The sequence below is a fragment of the Arctopsyche grandis genome, chromosome 6 (assembly GCF_051622035.1).
Source record: "Arctopsyche grandis isolate Sample6627 chromosome 6, ASM5162203v2, whole genome shotgun sequence".
NCBI lineage: Eukaryota > Metazoa > Arthropoda > Insecta > Trichoptera > Hydropsychidae > Arctopsyche > Arctopsyche grandis.
In genome coordinates this window covers 6,161,807-6,189,104 of record NC_135360.1, presented here as the reverse complement: position 1 = coordinate 6,189,104, position 27,298 = coordinate 6,161,807, and the positions used below count along the sequence as shown (strand labels likewise).

General features: G+C 37.7%; 2 protein-coding genes across 2 annotated transcripts in view; one reads left to right on the top strand and one right to left on the bottom strand.

Moving 5' to 3' along the window:
* Positions 1-1,043: 1,043 nt before the first annotated feature.
* On the top strand, positions 1,044-20,509 carry LOC143913005 (rh5-interacting protein-like). Its single transcript, XM_077432497.1, has 10 exons — positions 1,044-1,357; positions 3,912-4,142; positions 4,232-4,420; positions 6,353-6,538; positions 13,020-13,112; positions 14,230-14,334; positions 14,410-14,583; positions 16,626-16,901; positions 18,150-18,335; positions 19,078-20,509. The coding sequence occupies exons 1-10, from the start codon at positions 1,297-1,299 to the stop codon at positions 19,269-19,271; spliced, it is 1,695 nt and encodes a 564-aa protein (XP_077288623.1). The 5' UTR covers positions 1,044-1,296; the 3' UTR covers positions 19,272-20,509.
* Positions 3,941-27,298, bottom strand: part of LOC143913041 (uncharacterized) — a 478,228-nt gene continuing 454,870 nt past the window's right edge. Inside the window, exons 3-4 of the mRNA XM_077432554.1 lie at positions 12,533-12,916; positions 3,941-6,758 (exon numbers count right to left, since the gene is read on the bottom strand). The gene's annotated coding sequence lies outside the window, so the exon portion shown is untranslated. The remainder of the gene's footprint in view (positions 6,759-12,532; positions 12,917-27,298) is intronic.

Below are 27,298 nucleotides of genomic sequence, written 5' to 3'. Positions count from 1 at the left end.
CGTAAGTTTTTCCACACTCTTTTGTTTAGATGAATAATTACTAGACGGTACAAACTATTTGTAAAAAAACGAATCAATGAATCAAAGTGATGTTTTTTACTTTATTTGATTACATTAAATTACTTTTACAATACTTTTATTAAATTTTAGAAATGTATGGATGCGAACTGAAAATTTAAAGAATGTAGCCAAACTCTCAAAACAAGTACGCCAATATGAGGAGTATTTGCGTGAAACATCAGGAGAGTTTGTAAAATGCAATTGAACGGTTTTGAAATATGAAAATATGCCATTGAACATTTTTTTTTCCTGTTTATGTTACTCATTTGATTTCCTGGTGCTAGCACCGGGATCCCGGGATTGGAAATTCTTAGCACCGCAATCCCGGTGCTGAAGTAATCTTCCGAGATTGGAAGCACTAATTCGGGGGCTAACAATGGATACCCCCGAATTGGCCTAACGGACCCAATAAGAGCCCCGAAAGAATGCTCAGGACCCGAGAGCGCTAGAGCGTGAGACTCACTTAAAACTGTACGGGCCTAGACAATAGATACATAAACGGATCGGGGAAGCAATAGTGGGCAGCTTGTCCTTTAAAAGGAGGTACTTAGGATATATCAGATTATTCTGGAGCGAGCGCTGGCTCCGTGTGGACCTCCTGAATCATTCAATAAATGCTGTGAATCTTTGTAATTCACATTAAATTTACATTAAAAAGTTTTTTCATATTTCTTCAAGGCCTGTATTTTGTCTTAAAATTACTTACTATTATATTTGTTGTATAATATTTATCTTGTAAATACATAAAAACTCTTTCAATAGGTGTATTGCGGTTTAAAGAGATTGAAAAAACCTTTAAATTACACAAATACATATATGCATATATATATATATATATATATATATATATATATATATATATATATATATATATATATATATATATATCTTTTTATTAATGTATTTGCAGTAAGATAAATTTAGATTCAAATATGTCAATGATTTATCATCATCAACGTGAAGCTTAGAATACAAGATATGTCACATTTGATAATGCACATCTAGCGATCCGAAAGTGTAACAAGTGAACATAAATAAATACTTCAACGATTGTTTGATATTTCATTAATCACCGTAACGACTGTTGACTCAATTGGAAGCCAGAAGTATTGTTTTATTGTTGATATAGTGAAGGTCTATACGATGAGGCTTTTAATAAATTTCCACCGAGTGAACATATGATTGTCATTTAAACCTCATCATCAAACCAGGAAAGATCAACTTTCGACGGTCAAGATGGTGAAGTGGTTTATAGTGCTGATACTCGCCTTAGCGATAACGAACCAGGTCTTCGCAGGTATGTCATTGTTGTCATCTTGGATACGATTGACGATCCGCTCCACTCCTCAAAGTTCTGTGCCAAGTTAAAGGCAGCGTTTAAGAGGGCTGGACCCCAGGCGCCTTGTCCATACAAACGTATTTATTTTTTAATTTGCTATTTATATCCACCATAGGCATATTTCTATTTTTTTGATTAATCAAAAAATCAAATAAATCAAAAAATTAATTATTCAAAAAAAAAAATTAAAATAGAAACATGCCTATGGTTGATATCCATAGCAGATAAAAAAAATAATTGTTCTAGTGCCATAATTGAGGAAGTGAGAAAAGAAATACGTTTGTATGGACGATACCTTAAGGCACTGGGGTCCAGCCCTCTTAAGGGACGATCCCACTAGCTTCTTGATTTTATCGGACCATCTCTTGAGAGACTGTCCTTTCGCTCGCCTTCCCTCCAGCGTTACGGTGATTAACAGCCTCTCCAAACTCCAAAGTCTTCCTGGCCATATGGATAAAGTACAGTGGCGTAGCGTGAATTCCTGGTGCCCCCCCCCCCCAAAATATTTTAAGGCGCCCCCCCCCCATATATTCATATTATTTACTTACAGCAAAATAACTTTCCAAATTAATAATTTATACCTTTTTTACGTATCGGTATATGTACCTATATATCGAAGTGCATTAATAGTTTAATCTGGACGACCAACAAGCAGTGCACAATCTGTTTAAAGTAACTGAATTTTCCTTAAAACTTCCCACCTGTTAACGGTGACAGCGAAAAATTTATAAATTTCATTGGTTTTTAATTATATAATTTTGTTTTATTGTTTACACATTGAAAAAATATATACAAGAATAAGAGAGAATTCTCAGCAAATAGGTTGAAAAGTGGCACTGACGTTCAAAAGATGGAAAAAGACGGCAGTCGTCTAGCCCTATTGGCATAGATCAATTACACAATGAGGATGAATTCAAAATATGTATAATAATGTATGTAAATACATATAATACAAATAGGTTGAATTAAATCAGCTGATAACTAAAAATAATTGTATGTGATGTATTTATGTAAGCTTATTGTAAAAAACTAAATGTATGTAAGCTTATTGTAAATCATATTAACAATTAGATACAATATAACTTCTTATTGAATACTTATCTCGCAGATAAAACTCCGTGAAGAGATTTTTAGCCGTAAAATGTCAGATTTGACATATTTGGCCATGAAACAATACATATATATCGTGTATTACATTACATGAAGCTAGACGCCAAATTTGAAATTTATATATACATATGAGAGTTAAAACTATAAATATTTAAATATTAGAGATAACGAGAACCTATAGAGCAAATTTTATAAAATATAGAGTGAATTATAGGCGTTTAAACAATTAAAATCTGTAGTGGGCATATCAAGGCGAAAAGGTTAGAAGACAGTATAACGCGGTTGACGTCGGCGTAGTAGACGTCAGGCAACTCGATGAGCTCGAAATTTGAAACCCGTTGTATACAAAATTTTATCTCCAACGTAATGGCAGACGATACATTAACGTATATTGATGACCAAAATGAGCAATATGGCAAAGTATGAAAACGATCGGATAAGAGATAAGAGATAAAAAAAATGACCACTGACACGAAAGCCATGTGAAACGTAAAGGAGGTAAGTAAAAATAAGACAAGTTTTTAAAAAAGGTATTTCAAAAAAATTACGGAACAAATTAAAAAATCAGTGAAAAAGGCGCACTTTGTGGCGCCCCCCCGCATTGCGGGGTCTGCGGGCGCGGTAGCTACGCCACTGTTAAAGTATGAAAGAACTCTTTTCCTACATATGTATGTACATATTGAGACTGCCAGCTCTTTGGCAGTGTCACGGGATTGAGTCACGCTAGTGTCCCGTTCATGGCCAGACCTTGGTTTGTGACTCCAAGGTCGATTGTTTTTCATCAGATTTTCATTGAAACGATTCCTTTAAAATTGCCTTCTCCTTTCCTACCTCTCTTGCTAATTTCAAGTTATTCAGCGTCTTGAGGTTCGCCAATTTGAATGCGAAAATGCTGCAAAAATTTCTCCCTCGATGTCACTGGATGCTTGTATGAATTCTCATTGTATAAAATGCTTATGTATATTGATTGTATTGTATCTGTTTAAGCGGACTCGTCGCTTTGGAGCGATCTGTGAAGAGTGTTCAAGTACTATGAAATAAAATAAAATATAAGAAAATGTTTGAATTCGTTCTTATATAATACTAGTGGTTTTACTCGGATTCGCTCGGTATTTGTAATATAAATAAGCTGTTTAGCTTAAACATAGAAAAACAATCTAATAGTAAAAATTCATTTGCTTTTTTATTAAATTTATTTGAATCGGAAAAAACGATATCGATATCGAAACTTTTGCTTTCGATGTTCCCGACAAATCTTACATAGTTATGTACATTCATCTCTTTCAAAATTATATATGTATTAGATATAAAAAACTGCGATAAAAAAAAAGTCAATAAAGCAGTATTTAATATCCCTTGAACAAAATGCAGTAGTATGATAATATGTATTTTAAAAATTCAGGTTGTGGTGGTGGTGGTGATGATGATGATGATGATGATAACGGCAACAACAATGACAACACTGAAACCTGCGGACTGAATGAAGTTTTATCGAAGAATGGCTTCTGCAGGAGGACTTGCAACATACGAAACGTGGATCCAAATTGCGTCATAAGGCGTGGATGCATTTGCGATTTAGTCAACGGATATCTGCGTAACTCAAAAGGAGATTGCGTGCTGGCCGAAAACTGCGGTTTGTGCGATTTTAATTAGACATAAATTAGATCAATTCATAGGAATGTTCAATGCATGCCAAACTAATCAAGATTTCCCTACCTTCAGATCCACCGTGCGAAGGTGACTTGGGTAAAGTTTTTAATAAGTGTGGAGACTCTTGCCAAAAGTCTTGCCGTAATATGAATGATCCAGACTGGACTTGCACCGAGTCCTGCGTCACAAATGGTGCATGCAGGTGCGTTGAGGGTTTGGTCCAGAACGATTTTGGAAACTGCGTGGAACCAAGACATTGCGGTATATGAAACATTTTGCATAGTATATGGTCGAATTTGGTTATAACAAGACTGTGACCAATCTTTTCTTCTCTTCTCTTGCGCATTGGTGATTTCAGAAAATCTAACAATATAGCTAAGTTGGAATCATGGAGTCGTGACTTTTTGGCCGAAGTCAAAGTCCAAAGCTCCAATTTCGCATTGTAATAGCATTTATTTATTTTTATTGCTTGATAATATGAATGTGAATATTGAATTACTAACGAACGTAGGGCTCATTGAGACGAGTTTATATCCAATGCAGGGCCGCGCCTACCATATATACACAAATACATATGTGCAATGCACACAGGCGGCCGAAAAAAACGATAATCAAAAAAAATATTGTTCGGGATCCAGAATGGTTTAATGATACATCTGCTTCTTTCTAACTTTTAACTTCTGTATAACATTTATTGTGAAGAAATGTACAGCTTTCCTGAGTGCTCAATGAGGTGCGTTGCAGACGGCTCTATGCTTGCTGCTCAGTGATGTGAGCTGCTCCTCAAGAGGTGTGATCACTTACTCGTGTCTGATTGAACGCTCGTGAGCAATTCACCTCATTGAGCCTCAAAGAGTCGTTGGAGGAAGTACGTCGTAACAGACAGAGCCTGTCCAATTATATTCCTTAAAAAATACGAAACAAGACGTCGTACTTTTAAAAATGCATTTAGGTTATCATGTTGTACACTTGTGGATTGCTGTTGCAAGTGACAACTTGTTACAATCAGAGATCGGTGGACAAGTTTCTTTTGCACACAAAAAAAGTGTCATTTTAAATCTCAATTTTTTTTTATCTCAAATTAATATGATTTATACGAATGCTGATAAAATTAAAGTGTGGCCAAATTAAGTGGCCGCACTTTAATTTTAATTCGGCACACAGGCGGCCGAACTCCAATAGACTGAGATCCAATGTATACTGATTTGAGACATAGTGTTTTTTTTTCTTTGTCTTTTTCTCATTACTGCCATTTAACTCTTTGCGGCACGAGATTTGAAACAAAAAAAAGTCACGTGTTGCACAGAAAAAAAAATTTTTTTAGTTAGTTTGTGGGACATAATATAAACCTTTGTGCTTTAAATTGTTTTAATTTTTCGAAGTGGTATAAATTACATCCCACCATGCAGCAAAAGATAAAAAAGATGGGTCATTTTCGATACCTCTATGCTTCAAAGAGTTAAAAAAGATACTTACAACTATTAAAACCTGAAGTGATAGATAGTGTAAATTTATTGCTACAGCTGTTAAAATCTTCTTACAACAATGTGCAAGAGTCGACCGCCCTCCGAAACCGTTTACACAATGTTTACTAGAAATATTAAAAAATTAGCTTATTCATAGCATTGGTTGATGAAATTACGACTGCATTTATATACCTGAAAATGTGCTTACTCGTTGTATTAGAAAATAAAGTAAAAATATAATTTGGATTTTTCAATTTTTTGGAATTGACATCGTTGCCAGAGTCGCGTTTTTTTACTAGCCTCTTCTTATCGTACTTCGCTTTCGATTTTTACAAACCTCTTTTATGTTTCACTTACGATTATTACGTCTGATTTCGTCTGATGAAATGTTTAACGACTCAACAGCTCTGAATACAACTTGAGACTACATATATCCGTTTGGCACTTTTTCAAATTGACAATGCACCCCAGATCCAATGGTCAAATTCTTGCTATAGCCATGTTTGTATTAAGAAAATTCAACCGTATATATGTACATATGTATATATAGGTAATATTGGTTATACGGGCGCCTTTTTATCGATACTGTTTCATGTAACATCAATCACTGGTTGCGTACTGTGTATGTGTGCTAAGGTACATAAATGTATCGATGCTCGGATGCATCCGTATAACTAATAAGTACCTAAATTTCTAATATTAAATTTCATTCATTTCTGATCGATAGAAAAACAATGTCCTCGATTCGAATCATATTCGGCATGTTTGGCCAACGGTTGTGAAAACACATGCGAAGACCCTAAAAAAAGGATGAACAATTGTCCTTATCCTACCTGTAGAACTGGCTGTGTTTGCAATGAAAATTGGCTCAGAGATGACAACGGACAATGTATTCCTTCTGAGCAATGTGGCGGTAAGTAAAAGCTTATTTAAAAGTATATTATAAAACAACTTTGTCATCAATTTATGTACACAAATCGCTGCAAAACACGCGGCTGTACGCTCATTTCGATTTCGGTATTTTTCGTCTCGACTAAATTCACGACTGTTTGACCACATGTTCACTCGAACTTGTATCGATGTCAAACGTATGGATGTCTCTTTCGCACGCATATATTTTGCCGCGAGTACTGCTCGTACTTATGGTGCTTACGGACGGGGACGCGACAATTGCTGCAAGTCCAAAATGTTCAACGACAAAATGTACCCGAAAATTAGTGCACTGACAAAATGTACCCGCGACAAAATGTACCCGCGACAAAATGTAAACGGAAAAAATGTTCAAGCGACAAAATGTTCAAAAATCCTAAATTATCCTATTTTAATGGCAAAAGTAACTTTTTATTGTATTATATTTATCGATGTATATGGTACTTTTTATCGTATAGATCGCGGATGTTATTAAATTATTATAAATTAAAGGTGTTCTCAACCGTACCAACATATTCTTATTTAAATTGAAAAAAAAAAACTTTCTAAGCGTATGAACTGCAGATTACATTGAATTAGTTTATATGGCAGGGCTTCTCAACCGTCTCCAAAATTTACTTTATTTCAAATGAATAATTTACTTTTTATCGTACACATCGCGGGCGTTATTAAATTAGTATAAATGACAGGGGTTCTCAACCGTATCCAATATTTACTTTATTTCAAATGAATAATAGAATTTACTTTTTATCGTACACATCGCGGGCGTTATTAAATTAGTATAAATGACAGGGGTTCTCAACCGTATCCAATATTTACGTATTTAAATTGAAAAAAAAAAAAAAAAAAAAAAATATATATATATATATATATATATATATATATATATGGTTCGGTCTTTCGTGTCATGCGGGGAAGACGTGCTTCTGCGTTCTTCCCGCTATTACTCGCTTAAACCCGGCTATTGCACGAAATTTAATCTAAAAATTTAACCATCTAATCACTTATTTTACTAATTGCATCCTAGTATAATTTAAGTGTAAAAATAAACAGACGATCGGCCGTTAACAGCGTTTTTAATATCAGTGATTGCGAAAAATTTTGTGTTAATTTTGTGTCAGTTACAAAAGCGTATACGAACGAGATACATCTCCCTACCTGAATACAAAAAAAAATAAGGGTCCCTGCTCGCCAGTCAAAATTCGGTCCCACAGAAGCAATAAATCTTCCACATAATTGCTTTCAGACAAAAATTTTTAACGAACTTTACTTAATAGAATAATAGCAAACAGAAACGGTGTTTCCCAACTGTCTAATAGTTCTTTTTCATATTTAATTTATATTAAAGTAATTCGTGTAATTTTATATTCTTTACTAAATTTATTATTAAAATATTAAATTGCAAACCGCACTCACATATATAAATCCGTTGTCTCCAAAGAGGCGTCTCACGATAAAGATCTGTAAAAAAGTAGTATAACAATTGCTAATCTATTATTATCATAACTAACTACTTTCACTTACAAAGTAACCCTGTTAAATGGCATGTAATAACTCATAAGTGATCCAAGTGATACCTAGGATGACTATCTGTCAAAGCTGACCACAGAGAAGAGTCTATGGCGGTAAGAACTCACTCCTTGAATGGAAATCTCTCTCAAGTACCGCCTTTTTCTCAACACATCTTGGATAAATGCGAGAAAAATAATATCCAAACCTCCAACAAGGTAAGAGTGACGATGGATGATAGCTTAGCTAATAGAAACCTGTATTTAGCCACGTACAATGTAAGAACGTTATCGAGTGAAGGAAGTGTGCTTGCATTAGAGAATGAATTAGAAAATATCAAATGGGATATAATAGGACTTAGTGAAGTAAGACGAAAACAGCAAAACCAAATAATCCTAAAAAGTGGTAACTGTCTCTACTGGAGAGGGCTACCAAATGGTAGAATAGGAGGAGTAGGGTTTCTTATCAATAAGAGAATAGAAAGAAATATTATAGAAATAAGCGACATATCGGAACGTATATGCTATATAGTATTAAGAATCTCGAGCAGGTACACTTGTCAAATCTTCCAAGTGTACGCCCCCACATCTAGCCACCCAGACGAGGAAATAGAAGACTTCTACGAAAAAATACAGGACGCATACGATAATAGCCGTCACCACTTTAAAATAATCATGGGCGACTTTAACGCAAAAATAGGACAAAAGGCAAATACTGAAAGAGCAGTAGGCAATTTTGGTACCGGCCAAAGAAACGACAGAGGCGATCGCCTCATAGAATTCGCAGAACACAACAGGCTCTTTATCACTAATTCATTTTTCAGGAAAAACACCAACAATAAGTGGACTTGGGAGAGTCCTAAAGGAGACAGAAACGAGATCGATTTCATCCTAACAAATGCCCTGCACTCCGTTAAAGACGTTAGTGTTTTAAGTAAAGTAGATATAGGTAGCGATCACAGATTAGTCCGTGCCAAGATGGCCATTAATATAAATTGCGAACGTAGGAAATTAATAAAAGGATGCAGTAACTCTCCAGATTTCGCTCAACTAAGGTCTAGGAAAAAGGAATTCGAACTCGAACTTGGAAATCGATACGGGAAATTAAACCCAGAAGCAGACATCGAGGAATTGAACACTGTAATTAGTTCGGTTCTAACCTCAACAGGTAAGAAATTAGGTGGATTCAGGAAACAGATTAAATTAAGCAAAATTTCAGCGGAAACAAAAAACCTAATTAAGCATAAAAGGAATTTAGATAGGGATAATAATAAGCAAGAATACAATCTAGTAAATAAGGAAATTAAAAAGAGAATAGTCAGGGATGTCAGGGATTTTAACAGCAAGCTAATAGAAAATACCATTAAGAATAACCGTAGCCTGAAAAAGTGCAAACAGGATCTTTTCTTAGGCAAAAACCAAATGATCGCAATCAGATCAGAGAGCGGAGTAATAATTAGGAATAGAGAAGAAATCATAGACAGAGTTTACACGTTCTATGCAAAACTATACGAGAACGACAACGGCCAATTCCCCGCTCTGGAATCGACACACGGCCAAAGGGTTCCTGCAGTATTGCCTAGCGAAGTAGAGGCCGCGCTAAAAACTGCAAAGAACGGTAAATCCCCAGGGGAAGATAATATTCCCATTGACTTACTAAAATGTGGCGGCCCCCCCCTAATTAATATCTTAGCTAGGCTTTTCAGCAAATGCATCCAGAACCAAGCTATACCAGAAGGATGGAATAACGCAACTATCATTTTAATACACAAAAAAGGCGACAAAAGCGATATCAAGAACTACCGACCCATTAGTCTACTTTCAGCGGTCTACAAGCTCTTCACGAAGGTTATTACAGAAAGGCTGAAGAATATCCTCGACGAGAACCAACCTGTAGAGCAGGCAGGGTTTAGGGCAAATTTCAGCACAATGGACCACCTCCAAGTAGTTGGCGAACTAATCGAGCGCGCCAACGAATATCAACGGCCATTGTGCCTAGGTTTCGTCGATTATGAGAAAGCCTTCGATACAGTTAGTCATAATGCAGTACTTAACGCTCTAAAAACACAGGGAGTGCCGGAACCCTATGTGGGACTGTTAGCTGCAATATATAAGAATGCCACAGCTTTGGTTAAAATTTTTTCAGGTACAGATAGATTTAGCATAGGAAAAGGAGTAAGACAAGGAGATACAATCTCGCCCAAGTTATTCAATGCGGTGCTTGAGGGAGTTTTCAGGAAATTGGATTGGGATACAGCCGGAGTAAGCATCAATGGTCGCTTTTTGAGTCACCTTCGGTTCGCAGACGATATAGTTTTAGTAGCTCGTGATTCAGCTGACCTACTTATCAGACTAACACAGCTGGACAGGGAAAGTAGAAAAGTAGGATTAAAAATTAACGTAGATAAGACTAAACTAATGTTCAATAGTTATTGCATGCCTGATAGCATCCCCTTAGATGATAAACCAGTAGAAGTAGTAAATAATTATTTATATTTAGGTCAAATAATTGACATGTCTGGTAGTAAAAATGAAGAGATAAAGAGACGTATGAAATTAGGGTGGAGTGCATTTGGACGGATGAATGCTGTTTTTAAATCAAAAATGCCACTCTGCCTGAAGAAAAGGATCTTTGATCAATGCGTTTTGCCAGTGATGACGTATGGATGTGAAACTTGGACACTGAACGCCAAGATGCAAAATAAAATCCAATGCACTCAAAGAAGTATGGAACGCTGTATGCTTGGCATAACGAGGAAAGACAGGAAGCGGAACACGTGGGTGAGAAATATGACAAGGGTAGTGGACATAGTGGATAGAGTGAAGAGATTGAAATGGCAATGGGCGGGTCACGTAGCTAGGAGGATGGACGAAAGGTGGACAAAAGAAGTGCTTGAATGGTACCCGAGAGAAGGCAAAAGAGTAAAAGGAAGACCGCAAGGAAGATGGGTGAACGAAATTAGGAAAATGTGCGGAATGAGATGGATGAGTGTTGCGCAAAACAGAGACGAGTGGAAGCGTGTTGGAGAGGCCTTCATCCAGCAGTGGATGGCGAATGGCTGTAAATGATGATGATGATGATGATGATATATATATATATATATATATATATATATATATATATATATATATATATATATATATATATATATATATATATATATATATATATATATATATATATATATATATATATATATATATATATATATATATATATATATATATATATATATATATATATATATATCTATATATATATATATATATATATATATCTTTCAAATATATATATATATATATATATATATATATATATATATATATATATATATATATATATATCTTTCAAATATATATATATATATATATATATATATATATATATATATATATATATATATATATATATATATATATATATATATATATATAGATATATATATATTTGAAAGATATATATATATATATATATATATATATAGATATATATATATATATATATATATATATATATATATATATATATATATATATATATATATATATATATATATATATATATATATATATATATATATATATATATATATATATATATATAAATATATATTAAATTTTATATTAAATTTTAAAATTGAAATTAAATATCAAAATCAAGCTAAAGAGCGAGATTGAGCTAAAATTAGATCATCGTTGATGTTTTGAATTACAACAATGTTTTGAATTACGACGATGCGCATTTAAAACCAGAGAAATATTATAATTTCTCTGCTTACGAGCGAAAAAAAAATATTGCTAAAGTCGTCACGAGATGTTACTGTATTTCTACCGTCAACGATCGATAAAAATAAACAATTCATAAAAAAACGCGGTGTCGGATGTCGGTGATTTGTCAAAGGGTTTTTTTTCTTTCGTCGAAATAAAATTAATAATCACACATTATCCGATAAAATTTACCTCTGAAATGATTTAATTAATTAATTTATTTCGACGAGAGAAACAATTGAAGACTAAAAAAATTTCGTTTGATAAACCGACAACATACCGGGTTGGGACCATCGCTCGGTCACCCATACTTATACATGAGATATTCTCAGTAACTGCGCGTAACTGCGGGGAAGTAAAAATAATAATTATTTGATTTTTTTTTCGATCTTAGTGCGTATCTTCGTAAGTCAAAACATCTTCGACAAACAAAAGTCGAGGATTACCTGTATGTGATTGTTGATGATCTAATTTTAGGTCAATCTCGAAAATTTATTTAAATTGAGCATGTTCTGTTTTAACTTTCAATATTTAATTTTAATTTTAATATATTGATTATAATTTTATTTTGATATTTGAATTTAGTTTTAATATAATAATAATATTTTTAATTTTGATATTTAATTTCAATTTTTAAATTTAATTTTTATTTCGATATTTTTTACGCTACTGGTTTTATCCTGCTGGTTAAAACTTTGGACCAAAATCGTCGTTGGTTTGGTCCGTACGCAGCATTATGCGAACTCCATGTCAGATTCCCAATATATGTACCTCTCCACTTGTCTTGTGATCCTGATACTTTTGTCTCGAATTTTGCCTTTTTAAACTTCCCAGAAAGATCCAAATCAATTTTAATAATTGCCAATCATCAATGCACATCGGAATTTCATCTGTGCGACCCAATGAATATCTCGTCTTTCGTAAATGCTTAAATTCAAACAGTTGCAAATTTCGTCGAGATGAAAAATACCGAAATCGAAAAGAGCATGCAGCCGCGTATTTTGCAGCGATATGTAGCAAACCCGTATACAGATGTCCTTCTATTTACGAAGACCCACCCCCACTCATTAGAAAAAGCGCAATAGCTACAATCGATACATGGTATTAGTGTGGTGGGGGTGGGCCTTTGTAATTGGAATGATCACTGATATATAATACATACATGTGCACTTATAATTTACATTACAGCGTCTTGTGACGGTGATCCAAACTCGTACCTCTCCAAATGTGCTACAAAGTGCGACAACTGGAAATGTTCTGATATCGAAGATTTAGCTGCAGGTAAGTTTTTGACCTTAGTAGGGTTTTGGAAGGGCTCCCATACAAGATCACTAGGGCTAATCTGGCCGAGTGTATGTACATATGTATATGTATCTAATATGAAAATCTACAGTTTTCAAATAAGAATCACCAATTTTGATATATGTATGTACCCCATGGTTAATTTAGTCCTGGATTGAAGATAAGCTTCCATACAAAAAATCATGTGTTTGTGCGCTTTAAAATTCAACAGTTTTCATTACAAAGCCGTCAAATTTGGTATACCACTTCATGGTATTACAAACTACAACTTGACAAACATTCACCCGCCCCTATACAAACATTCACCCTCCCGAGCAACGCCGGTTACTTTAGAAACGACCCGCTTCAAATGTTTAAAAAAATATGTACAATCTTGTAGAGATTGTATTAAATTAATGCGGCTGAGTGTGTTACGAAACGTTGCATTCACAATCTTCTACGCGAAACTTAAAGCATCGGATCATGTGTAGACTAGGGATTGCAATACCGGTATACCGGCATAGGGATTGCAATACCGGTTTACCAGTAAATCGTCAAAATTTCAACATCGGTTAATTTACCGGTAAATACCGGAAACTATTTTATCGCGAATTAAGTACAAAAACTCATATTATTGCATAATATCAAATTAAAAGTCGATACAAGTCGAGAAAAAAAATTCATTTACCGGTAAATATTCCTGTGCGCACGCGCATTTTCGTTAGTAAGCGTGCACTCGCCGTATATTTCCACTGTAGCCAAAGAAACCGATTTTGCTTGATACGTTACGGTGACATGTACTGTTGTATAACAGAGCATCGTAACGTGTGTACCCGCGGCACACTAGAAGCGTATAGCACTATATACATAGATCTAACGCGTGCGAGCGAGATCGCGGTGAGGGTTGCTATGCTCTGTTGTATAATATGAATGGATTATGTCGGCTATTGCTGTTACGTCTACGTCACATACATATTACGGAAAATATGAATGTGTCCATATATTATATAATGTATTAAAGAATACTATATCGCTTTATTATAAAATGCAATAAATGCTTTATTATAAAATGCACTTATATAAACTGTTATATTTAATAAAAATCATATTTTCCCAGAGATATTATGCAGAGCCACGGGACAATGCAACAACGTTGAGGCGTGTGTCTGTAAACCAGATTATTTCCGCCAAGACGGAATGTGCATACCGCGAAAGGATTGTCGTGAGTGTTCGAATACCAAATATCACTCTTAAGACTTAGCTCCTTTTAATACATTATGTTAATTTGCAATTGCAGGTAAATGCTACGGCGAGAACGAAGCGTTCCTTTGCAGAAGATGCGAGCTTAAATGTGGTGGAGTCATAGATCAGTCGTGCCTCGAGGAGAAGGATTGCGTAGAGGGTTGCTATTGCAAAAAAGGCTACGCCAGGAACTGCCATGGGGTTTGTGTTCCTCTCAAGAAGTGCGAACGTAAGTCTATCGTGTGATTATTACAAAAATTGTAGGAACGTGTGTGGGATTTGGCAGTGCGCAGACATTTCATAAGGCAACTCGGTGGGTGATTTTGTTGCGCGACCAAATCAAATGTATGCAGTTGTATGGAGAATGCCACACCAGGAAGCTCACCGGTTGCCCAAGTCGCGAAGTTACCCGACAACGAGATCGGTTGCGGGCGTTGGGTCTGGTCACGGGAACTTTATTCCTTGAGCAACCCAAACTTTGAACATTTTGAACCCAACTCAAAATGCTTAGCATAGTATTGAAGGGGGATTACATAATTGCCGGCGATTCCATAGTGAAAAAACTTTCAACGCGCGAGACTGGTACCGTCACGTATTGAATACCATTATATGTAGATATTAAAGTTGAAAATGTACATGCTATCGCATTTTACCCCCACTCAACCCGCGATGGCCAATTACATTTCGTTTCAGTTTCGCATTTCATTTTTGTCAAAAAATACAACATTGTTCGTGCGTATAGCGGTAGGTAGAATTTGACTTTTTTTTGTTAGTTTTGAGTTTTTGTTAATAAAATTTAATAACATAAATAAAATTTTAATATAAAATACGTAAGTTGTTAATATTATCGATTTATTTATAGAATAAAACATATCTATGTACGTAGTAACAATATATATATATTTTTTTGATTTTTAAATGCTTTTTATTATTACGAAATTATGTTCACAATACATCTTATATCTATTTTAATAGCTACTGATCTACTGATCATTTTCTATTTTACAATTTTAATTTAATTTGGTTAGTAATCACAGTATTATATTATTCTAATGTTAATCTAAATCATAATAGGAAAAAGAGCTCAAAAACCTATTTACAATCCTTATAAATGTTCATAATACATCTAATACATAATATTAATTAAAGACTATCTAAAGTCGATGACCTAAAGCAGATTGTGTTTAGGTAATCTGTGTTTATACCTGAAGGGTATAGACATTTTGTTGTAATCACCGAGACTCTTCACAAGTGTGTTAGTATGGTTATTAGTGATTCTTTCATAGAATCTACTGGTTAGTTTGTTAGTAATGTCTGTAACAAACGGAATATTATATATAGCATGCAGTTTTTTCAGGTTAGTATATATGGGTGTATTATAAATTGTTTTAAGGGATTTATTTTGTATTACTTGGAGCTTGGAAAGGTTAGTATTCGAGGCGTTATTCCATACAGGTGAAGCATAGGTTAATAATGGTAATATGAGCGCGCGATATAACTTTATTTTATTTAGCGTTGATAAAGAACTATGGCGATTAAATATTGGATATATTGAGGATATACCCCGCATCGCCTTGCATTTCGCTGCCTCAATGTGAGGTGCCCATCTCATTATTTTATCAAACGTTACTCCTAAATATTTTATTACTGACTGCCATTTCAGACTTTCTCCAGAGGGGATTTTTAGATCTGAACTTGGCTTATGTTTTCTAACACTAAAGAATATGGCGTCTGTTTTGGTTTGATTAATTTGAATTTTCCACTTAGTGAAGTGTTCAGTCATTGTTTTAATTGCAAATTCAAGATTTTTAAGAATAGTGTCTGGTTTTTTGCTACTTGTGAAGCAAGCTGTATCATCTGCATATAGTAACAATATATGAAGTTTTATAATCATGCGAAAATTTTACTCGAGATTTTAACTGATTCCGGTCAACTCTATTTAAGTTGACCGGAAATGGTACCTCCCTTATAAGTGTCCTCTTTTTTTAAGTTTTTGAATTCAATTATCTCTCAAACCGCTAACTAAATAGAACTGAATTTTTTTTTTTACATGTAATGTAAATTATAAATTTTATAGAGAATCGAGATTTTTTTTATGGTTTTCTCAGAAACCTTTTAGTTTATTGAACTGAAATTTCATATCTAGAAGTTTAAGTTTAATACCAAGTTATATATAAAAAATTTGGTAAGCATCCGTCAACCGGAAGTGGCAGTTTATTCTTGATTTAATAAATTATGAAATGCCTTCATTTACATTTTTATTTATTTCAGAGGAGAGTTGCAACGGCGATCCAAATGCATACTACGAACAGTGCGACATTCGGTGTCGCCAGAAAACTTGCGAATTTCCAAACGGTCCCACCATTTGTACACCAGGAGTTTGTGTCAAAAATGGAGATTGCGTTTGTAAAGATGGCTACGTACTTGGTCCTAACAACAAATGTATACCATTGGAATATTGTGACTATAGGCCAAAATCGTGTCTCCCACCTCCCACGCTTCCACCATATATACCATATATACCACCCACCTTGCCCCCACCTCCACGTAAGTTTACAATTAATTTATCCTATTAATTTATATGTAAAGTTTGATTCAACGGTGATGTTAGAAGTTGAAAAAACAACAGTAATACATTTTATGATTGAATATCAGAAATATTTTTTAAGGGTCTACCTCGTCCCACCCAACGGAGGAAACGAGTCGAACGGAACGCACCGATTTTTTATATATATGAAAGTTTGTTTTATGATATTTCTTTTTCTTCTTCCCCGTTTTCTCACTGCTGAGGGTCGTGATCTGATCTTGGTGTCTGGAATTTGATTGATGATCTTCCTCCACTTCTGCCGTATCTGTGCCAAGTTGAAGGCAGCGCTAAGAGACGATCCCGTCAGTTCATTGATCTGGTCTGACCAACTCTTGGGAGACCGTCCTCTCGCTCGCCTTCCCTCCAGCGTTCTTGTGACTACCACCGTATCCAGCCTCTCCACATTCTTTCTGGCCATAAGGCCAAATTACGAAAGAACTCTTTTCATACACGTTGTGGAGACCGTTTTGACCAGAGACCGATGGACACGATTCTCGATGGCTAAAAAAATGGTTCACTATTGTCAATCTTTTTTTTTTGCTCTCCTGCTGTCTCGTTCACGGAGAGGTCTATTGTTATTTTATTGCAGCATCCTCACCGCCAAAGTCTGGTTATGACCAGTCTTAGGCGGACGAGTCTGCCGAAATGGGTTCCTATTGTCAATTTCAATTCAAGGTTAACAATAGAAATTGACAAAAGGAACCCATTTATTTCGAGCCGGCACTGTAATGCGCCGGAGACTGGTTATGACTAAAGAGCAGACCAACGTTGCGCCATTCATTGTTCATTGTTCGCCGTGCTTTGTTCATTTTTATGATGGACCTTTTTTTTATGCTCTCTAGCTTTGTAGTTTGCTCTGTTTCGATGCCTTAGATCGATGCCTTTGGCACAAAGGATGGCTCACTATTGTCCACAGAGCGCAATAGAGCGATTGTTTGACGACTTGTACATATGTGATGTGATGTGCCGCTGCCTCACTGAAGTCATTGCTGATTTTCAACTATTTTGTTAAATTTAAGTCATAAAAATTTCATTGATTGCATTGAGGTCGATGTGGAAACTTGCCTGTAAACGTACGGTGCTAAAAAAAAATCTAATTTTCACTCATAAAATGTGTTTTACTAAAAATAAACTTCCGATAACACCATTGGATCACTTGTTAAATTGAAAGTACAATTTTTACTTTTTTTTCATTACAACCATCCCAGAATGTGGCATGAACGAGGAACCCAGTCCAAATCCGTACGCAGACTGTCCAGACCAAACTTGTGAAATGTACTTTAAAGGGTTACAATCGATGTGTGAGCACTACCAAGAACCTCGCCAACCTGTTTGCAAGTGCAAGCCAGCTTTCGTCAGAAACAATAAGGGAGACTGTATCCTACCACTAGATTGTAAGTGCCCCACACATTAAAAAAAATGTCCTTCGGATCTCAAATTGCCTCAAAAACTAAATTTTGAGATTTTTCTTTCACAAAAAAATAATCTCACAATTTAAAAATCATATTATACATTAAATATTTAAAAAAAATGTTAAAAAGAGTATTGTGAGAATGATGTATCATTATATGTATAATAATGTTTTGAGTAGCAAAACTAGGATCGCTCAACTAATTAATTGCATAACAAAAGCCATAATGTTATAATACAAGTAGCTAGTCTCCAAAAAAACGTTACGGCAGAAGATTTGGCAGAGACTTTTCTGCTGACAAATTTGTACGTCTGTGACGAGTCCAATGAATTTGTCCAATATTTTATTTTTATTCTATATGTACATACATTTCTACCATAGACAGTTTGCCCCAAGGCCACACCTATGGTCAGATTTTTGTACATAAGTACTAGCAATTCTTAACATTACAATACAAATATTATAATACAAAAAAATAGAATCACTATGAACAAACTGGTATAATCAATCATAGTTATCGTTTGTATGATGGACTTTTCGGTTGTCAGATGTTCCGTTATAGAGATTTTAGTGACTTTTGGGCGAACGCTTTGTGACCAATAATCACCGAACCCTCCATATATGTATATATATATATATATATATATATATATATATATATATATATATATATATATATATTTATATATGTATGTATGCAATTACATTAATCTGGTATATTTTAGGTTGCGACGATCCCAATGCGATGGTTGTTGCAGGACCCAATACTTGTCCCGGAGGTACTTGCAAGAACCCCTTGTTCGAAAAATGTGACAATCCATGGCAACCTTACGGTTGCGAATGCAAACCAGAATATGTGAAGATTTCAGATTGTAATCCTATTTGTATTCCAAAAAAAGATTGTTGTAACTATGATTAAAAATCATTACGTACAGTAATAAAAAGATTTTTAAAACATTCTTATGACTTTTAATATATGAAAATTAAATAAAATAAAATATATACGTTATGCATAGGGATGTGGCGTGACGACTGATCGTGTCGAGGAGACAATCGAGATACCCGAGTGTGCCCGAGTTGGAATGAGTGACGTCAGCGTCAGATGCGCAGGAGCGTACACACACACACACACATTCATTCATCATTTCGACGTGGGCCAACGGCGAGCGTAATATTATGAGCGCAATCGAATTTTTACTATTGTTGCGTAGGGGTGGGTGGAGGATCCAAATAAAAGGCCAAAGTCACTTCACAGAATTTATTGGGTGATTAAGGAGATCCACGCACTGCCAGTGCTCCGTCCAGAATGCCTTGATATGACTTGATATACCAGAATGCCAAAGTATGTACCTGCTTATAAAGGTCAGGTCGCTCAATGCATCTTCGACTTCCGTTTACTTCCCCAGTGTTTGGGCACGTACACGGACATGCAGTCCCACGGTCCAGGGCACGCAATCCTACGCTTTCGCGCTGTCAGTTCTGAGAATTCCTCGAAACCAATTATGTCAAACGGCGCGCCGTTTTATGTCAAATTTATTTACATAAAATGTAAATTAATTATTAGGCGCGCCGTTTTATGTACAATTATGTCAAACCGTATTTTTTTTCTAAGCTCCCTAGAAAAAAATATCAAAAAAATAGGTTACATCCTCCTTTTTCCGGGCTTGGAACCGCCAGAAAAATAGCTAACAAGGTTTTCCAACCCCACTGGTGGATTTAAAAATAAATAAAGAAATTAATAAATTTATATTTCAGAAGTGAACTTTTCTTGCCTTTTTTCTGCAAAATCTTCAATTAAAGCTTTTCAGCGATCATTTTCAATAGATAGAGTTCCCAAACTGGAAAGTCAATTTTGTGACATTGTAGACCGGGAATGACTTTAAATTGATTTAAGTTTCGAAAAACTACGTTCATCACTTGCTACAGTTATAGGCAGTGTCAGAAAAATTCGCACAGCAACCCAAATGTTCGGATATAATTCTTGTAAATGTTGTTTTATGAAATTTAATACAAGGAGTGGATTAATTTTTACTTAAATTTCATTTAAAAATAGGCTTTTAAACTAATTTAGCTAAAACTATTAGATTTTGAAGTCGCGTTGAGCTTAATTTAAAGATCGGCACAATATTTTCGAAGTTCGTCTTTTTCCGGTAGATTATTTGCAAAATACAAAAAAAAAAACCACGTCTTTGAATATTCGTTCAACTGCTCGAATCTTTCTTTCATTGATACTGTAACGTAGAGATTAGGTGAGTGGCGCTCGTGGACTGATGGTTCACGACCGCGGATCACCTGATCTCTCGTTCCCGCCAAAAAAAGGCCTCCACGAATGAATCAGCCCTATGCAACGGCCAAAGGCATCGTCTGACTCATCGACCAATGATTGTTGAGATATGTATGTATGTGTACTGTGTCCAGCGAGTATAAATATGGGGCGTTCTCGGCATGGAATTCATTCCAGCCCGGACCGCCGCCAAGAGAACACGAATAAACCGCTACTACCCATCTTCCTGCGTCTTTCTCCGATTCTGGAAACCCCCCCTTCACGTCCACGCAACACTGGTGTCAGTCAAGTGGAATCGGAGATGAGCAGAGCTACGAAGAAATAGAAATCGTCGGCGACCGAAGAGATCTGACGAAAGCTGAGCTACTTCGTACCATGGACAGAAATCAGCAAGAAAAATGCAATTCTCATTGCAAATAGCTTTAAGCATAACATTCGGTTGATGGGTTGTGGTGTAAGTCGCGATTCGCATTTTATGTGGTAACGCATTGCATTTGGCGGCATTCAAAGGCGAGAGAGGACCACCCAGCGAGCTTACATTGACGGGCAACCAGCAGAACTGAAAATGCGCAGAGCAACGAGGAAGCAGCAACCGCCGGAGATCGACGCAACGCCACTACGAAGTCAAACCCGAGAATTGGACGACAGACTTCGTGCCATGGAAAGGGAAATGGCGACACTACGAGCGGCGCAGAAAGAAGCTCCAGCAAAAGACGAATCGGTTAATATGCGGTTATCACCGCAGCATATCACTCATGAATCGGTCAATGAATTTGACCGTGGCACAGTATACCGGGAATTCCCGACATACGACGGGTCAGGTTCCTGGGAGGAATTTCTGGCGAGATTCCGATTCACAGCTCGACTTCAGGGAGCACGAAATCTGTCGACGAGGCTGTGTGCAGCGATGCGTGGCGCGGCCATGAACTACGTCTGCCGGCTTCCACAGGAGACGCAGGACGACTACCAGCTACTAATGGAGAAACTCACAACGCGCTACGGCAATCGGACTTCCGTATATCAACACTTCGAGAAGGCCATCGGAAGAAAATGGGATCCAGAACGAGGGGAAGAGTCACTAACGGCCCACATGGACAACATCACGGAACACGTGGAATTGAGTTTCGCGGGTGTCGTCGCGCCCGAAGCTCTCGAACGCGTGATCGTTTGCATGTTCATAAACAGCATCATGCACTCAGAAGTCAAAGCAGCGGTGGCTAGACTAAGCCCAAGCACGAGTCTTCCGGAAGTCGTGAAAGTCGCTGAGGCGGTCTACGAGGCGACAAAATTCGCTCGCACCAGCAAAGACACGTCAGGCCGCATCCAGAATTGGCCGAAACTACAGCCATCACGACACGTGCCGCAGAAGCACGCTTTTCACAGTAGAAGGCCCACCCAAGACGCTTCACCGACAAAGTGGGGTTCTCAACCAAAAGATCCCAAAGATATAAGATGCTGGAAATGTGGAAGTTTGGGGCATATAAGCAGGAATTGTCGAGAAACCACGGCACGTCGACTCAACGACTCGCGTGAAGACGATGAAAGATCCGAAGCCCCATTATCGGAAAACGAGCAGTGATCATCCAAGAACGGGATACGATGATCACCACGCCCAACACAATACCCGTGCTGTACTCGTTAAATTCAAAAGGGTCACCGAAAATCGACGGAGCGATTGGTGACATACCGTGTCAAATGGTTGTCGACACCGGCGCAGAGATTTCTGTTCTAAATTTAGAACTGTATCAACAACTCCCCAGAAACCGATATAAAGTTCTGAACGACAAAAGGAGGAGAGCGAGACAGGCGTCTAAGTCTCCTTCTTACCTACATATCGTAAAATGGATCGAGGTCAAGATCAAGTTCATGAACCAAATAATCAAATGGAATTTCGCCGTGGCCGATATCCATGACGAAGTCCTGCTAGGAGTGGACTTCATGCGGAAAATCGGAGTTAACATATCGTTGGCTGAGTCTGGAGTGGAAGTCAAACTACGAAGAGTGAACGCATCAGTGGAAAACTTGACAATCACAAAGCTAGAGCAAACCTTGGCGGAATGTTTATCGTGTGAACAACGGCAGCAAGTACATAAAGTGTTACAAAGGAATGTAGTGGCATTTGCTCAGAACGAGGACGATCACGGCCGTACTACGAAAGCTGTACATTACATCGATGTGGGACAAGCCAAACCAATCAAGCAAGCACCGAGGAGGACACCATTAGCCAGAAAGCGAGAAGTCAGACAGCTGATTGACGATCTTCTACGACGAGGTATAATAGAATCAGCTTCCGGTCCATGGGCATCTCCTATTGTGATGGTGAAGAAGAAAGATGGGTCTTCACGCCTCTGCATTGATTATCGACGTTTGAACGCGGTCACCAAGTTGGACTCGCACCCCATTCCTCGGATAGACGACACCCTAGATCGATTGGCTGGAGCACGGTACTTCAGCACGTTGGATTTGCAGAGTGGTTATTGGCAAGTACCTGTAGCCATGAAAGACCGTGAAAAGACAGCGTTTGCCACGGAATTTGGCCTGTTCCAATTCAAAGTCATGCCGTTTGGATTGTGTAATGCACCGGCAACGTTTGTACGGCTGATGGAGCAAGTTGTAGGAGACATGCAGGATCATGTATTGGTTTATTTGGACGACATAATCATACATAGCCACACCTTTGAGGAACACGTGGAACAACTGGAACAAGTTCTACAACGAATGCAGGCTGCTGGCCTGAAACTGAACGCCGAAAAGTGTCAATTGTTAAATCGAGAGGTTGACTTCCTGGGACACCGAGTATCACCAGAGGGAATTACAACCGACCCAAAGAAAATAGAGGCTGTGAAGAATTGGGACGTTCCACGCACAAAGACCCAAGTACGAAGCTTCGTAGGATTGTGTACTTACTACCGGCGCTTCGTACAAAACTTTGCGAAGATCGCAAAACCACTGCATGGGCTAACTGAAAAAGACAGAAAATTCGAGTGGACATCAGAGTGTCAGAAATCGTTCGAACAATTAAAGGAGGCACTGATAACGGCTCCCGTGATGACGCATCCACGACCTGACGACCAATTCATCCTCGATACGGATGCAAGCCAACACAGTATTGGAGCAGTACTATCCCAACGTCAGGAAGGGGAGGAACGAGTGATCGGATATTTCAGTCGCGCAATGAATAAGGCGGAACAAAATTATTGCGTGACCCGAAAGGAATTACTCGCCCTCGTGAAATCCATACAACACTTCCATCATTATTTGGCGGGTACACGTTTTACAATAAGAACCGATCACTCTGCATTGACATGGCTTAGCGGATTTAAGCACCCGGAAGGACAACTTGCCCGATGGTTGGAGATACTGGGCCAGTACAACCCAGATATAGTCCATCGGCCTGGAAGGAAACATGGAAACGCGGACGCGCTGTCACGAAGACCATGTAGAATAGATTGCCCGAAATGTTCGCGATTGGAAGAACGGGACCAAGAAGCGGAAGACCAAGATACCGGTGTTAAAATAGCTCTGGTGGGAATTCAGCCGGAAGTTATAAACGATGCCACCATTCAGAAAATTATTGATTGGAAACGAACCGGACAGCGACCATCGTGGGAAGCAGTATCCTTAGAAGAGCCGGAAGTAAAAGTTCTCTGGGCCCAGTGGGACTCTCTGGCGGTACAAGATGACAAACTGTACCGTAACTGGGAAAGTACAACCGGAAGTCGACAAATACGACAATTGGTCGTACCAAAAGAACGCGCGACGGACCTTCTAAGGGAATTCCATAGCTCATCAACTGGGGGACATTTTGGTGTGAATAAAACACTGAAGAACATACGCCAGCGATACTATTGGCCGACGTGTCGAATCGACGTAATTCGCTGGTGTGAAAATTGTGCGGTATGCGCAGCCCATAATGGACCACAACGGAAAAACAGAGGAGCACTACGGCAGTACATTTCCGGGGCACCTTTAGAACGAATGGCGGTCGATATCCTTGGACCATTACCAACAACAGAGCGAGGAAATCGCTATGTTCTCGTCGCTATGGACTACTTTACCAAGTGGCCAGAGGCGATCCCCATACCTAATCAAGAGGCAGAGACGGTGGCCGAAGTGCTGGTAAACCAAGTTTTCACACGACTGGGTGTGCCCAACGAACTGCACTCGGACCAAGGGCGTAATTTTGAATCGAAATTATTCCGGCAAGCACTGCAACTCATGGGGATCCGCAAAACAAGGACTACTCCATATAGGCCACAGTCGGATGGCATGGTGGAGCGGCTAAATCGAACACTACTGGCTCACCTAACAAAATTCGTGGCAAACCGACAGAAAGACTGGGACAAGTTAGTCCCACACTTTCTGATGGCGTATCGAGCCGCACAGCACGATGCCACCGGAACATCACCAGCAGCACTGCTTTATGGACGAGAGCTGCGGATGCCTGCAGACCTCTTGTATGGAGGGCCCCCACCTGACAATGGACCAAGGGACCCACACCAGTACACTACACAACTAGTCGAACAAATGGCGGAAGTCCATCGATTCGCTCGCACCCACTTGAAAATGCAGCACGACCGAATGAAGGCGCGATACGACATTCGCGCATCGGAATCCCGGTACGAGGAAGGCGAACGAGTGTGGCTATATAATCCGGCCAGACACGTGGGAATTTCGCCAAAACTCCAATCTTTCTGGGAGGGACCGTATCTGATCATGAAGCGCATCAGTGACGTCGTATATCGCATCAAGAAAGAGTTTGGAAACTCTACACGCTGCATGGTGGTACATCTGGATCGCCTGGCTCAATATCGGGCCACACCCGCTGAAGAAGAATCATCCTGAATTGTGTGTGTGTGTGTATAACTGTGATTGTAACTAATTATAACTGTAAATGTAACTGTAATTGTAACATGTAATTATAATTGTAATCGATGGGTCGATCGGGACGATCTATTTAAGAGGGGGGCAATGTAACGTAGAGATTAGGTGAGTGGCGCTCGTGGACTGATGGTTCACGACCGCGGATCACCTGATCTCTCGTTCCCGCCAAAAAAAGGCCTCCACGAATGAATCAGCCCTATGCAACGGCCAAAGGCATCGTCTGACTCATCGACCAATGATTGTTGAGATATGTATGTATGTGTACTGTGTCCAGCGAGTATAAATATGGGGCGTTCTCGGCATGGAATTCATTCCAGCCCGGACCGCCGCCAAGAGAACACGAATAAACCGCTACTACCCATCTTCCTGCGTCTTTCTCCGATTCTGGAAACCCCCCCTTCACGTCCACGCAACAATACTAATATTTCATCTAAGAGAGGATTAAAAAACTCTACCTCTAACTATTTCTCAGGACAAATGATGAACTCGTTTTGTGTATTTTCGTCAAATTGCCGTTTCACGGGTGTGATTGTTTTTAATTGTTTAAATACCGACTCTATTTGTAATTAGTTAAAATCCAAATTGAAGTTGAAAATAGTATAAACAATCTTTGAAGATAACCGAAAAAAATTTGCAATGTTACAGAAGATTTCTCAGCGTCATATAGCGCAAGATTTAAATTGCAGATTCCACAGGAAAATGTGAAACTAATTTTTAAAAAAAGCATGATAGAATATAAAAGGAAATGCGCCTTCGCCCCATTAATAGAATTTGACGGGTACAAATGTTTGAACTTAGATAGTAGAGACCGGCGCCCTTGGGTGTCGGAAGTACTACTAACTTACATATGTAGTACCAACTTAATATCACACACGCGTTCACGATCTCACATTTGTAAAATAAATCTTACACAGCCACCTACATACATGTACATAGTGGAATTATCTTTTACAAAGTTATTAGAAAAAACTAATTAAGCAAAATCTTATATTGCGCACTTTCTCTGCAATATAAATAAGGCAAATTGCTACGAAACAAACCTATGTATGTATGTAATTGTGTGCTTACAATGTTAAAGGGTAAGCAGATGCATTATAAATAACCTGCTAATTTGTTTGATATTTCATGCGATGTTGATTCAATTGGAAATAGTCGACGATGTTTTTAGCTTTGATCAGATGGTATTTGAAACTTTGCATCACTTTATAAGTTTCAAAAAAATGTTTTTGAACTGATCACTTCGACGCTCGAAATGATCACGTGGTTGATTCTGCTGACAACAGAGAAATGTTATTATAACATGACAACTAGTGATTCTGATTTCTCGATGATTTTCATTTCTCGAGAAATTAGAATTCTCAATTTAACTTAAAAAATGTATATAACACAGTAAAGTATCATTTATTCGACATAATTGGATTCAAGAATACAAATATATATATAGGTTTTCGCAATATTGGTATGTAATTTGTATGTATTATCTGGGTTTGGTGCAAACGATCGACAAGCGCCAGACAGACTGAACCACAGATTAACTGGATGGCTGCTTTAAACGCAATTCTCGACTTCACGAATGATAGATTGCACATCAGATGACGAGTAACCTTTCGATCGGTGCACAGATGCAATTATTAAAATTGAGTTGGATCTTTCTGGCGAGTTTAATAAAGCAAAATTCGGAACTAAAGTATCAGAAGCACATAACGTATACAGGGTAGGTATGTATGTCGGGACTTCGGGTAGATTTCGCTTAGTGTAAGTGCGAGCAGTGCACACGC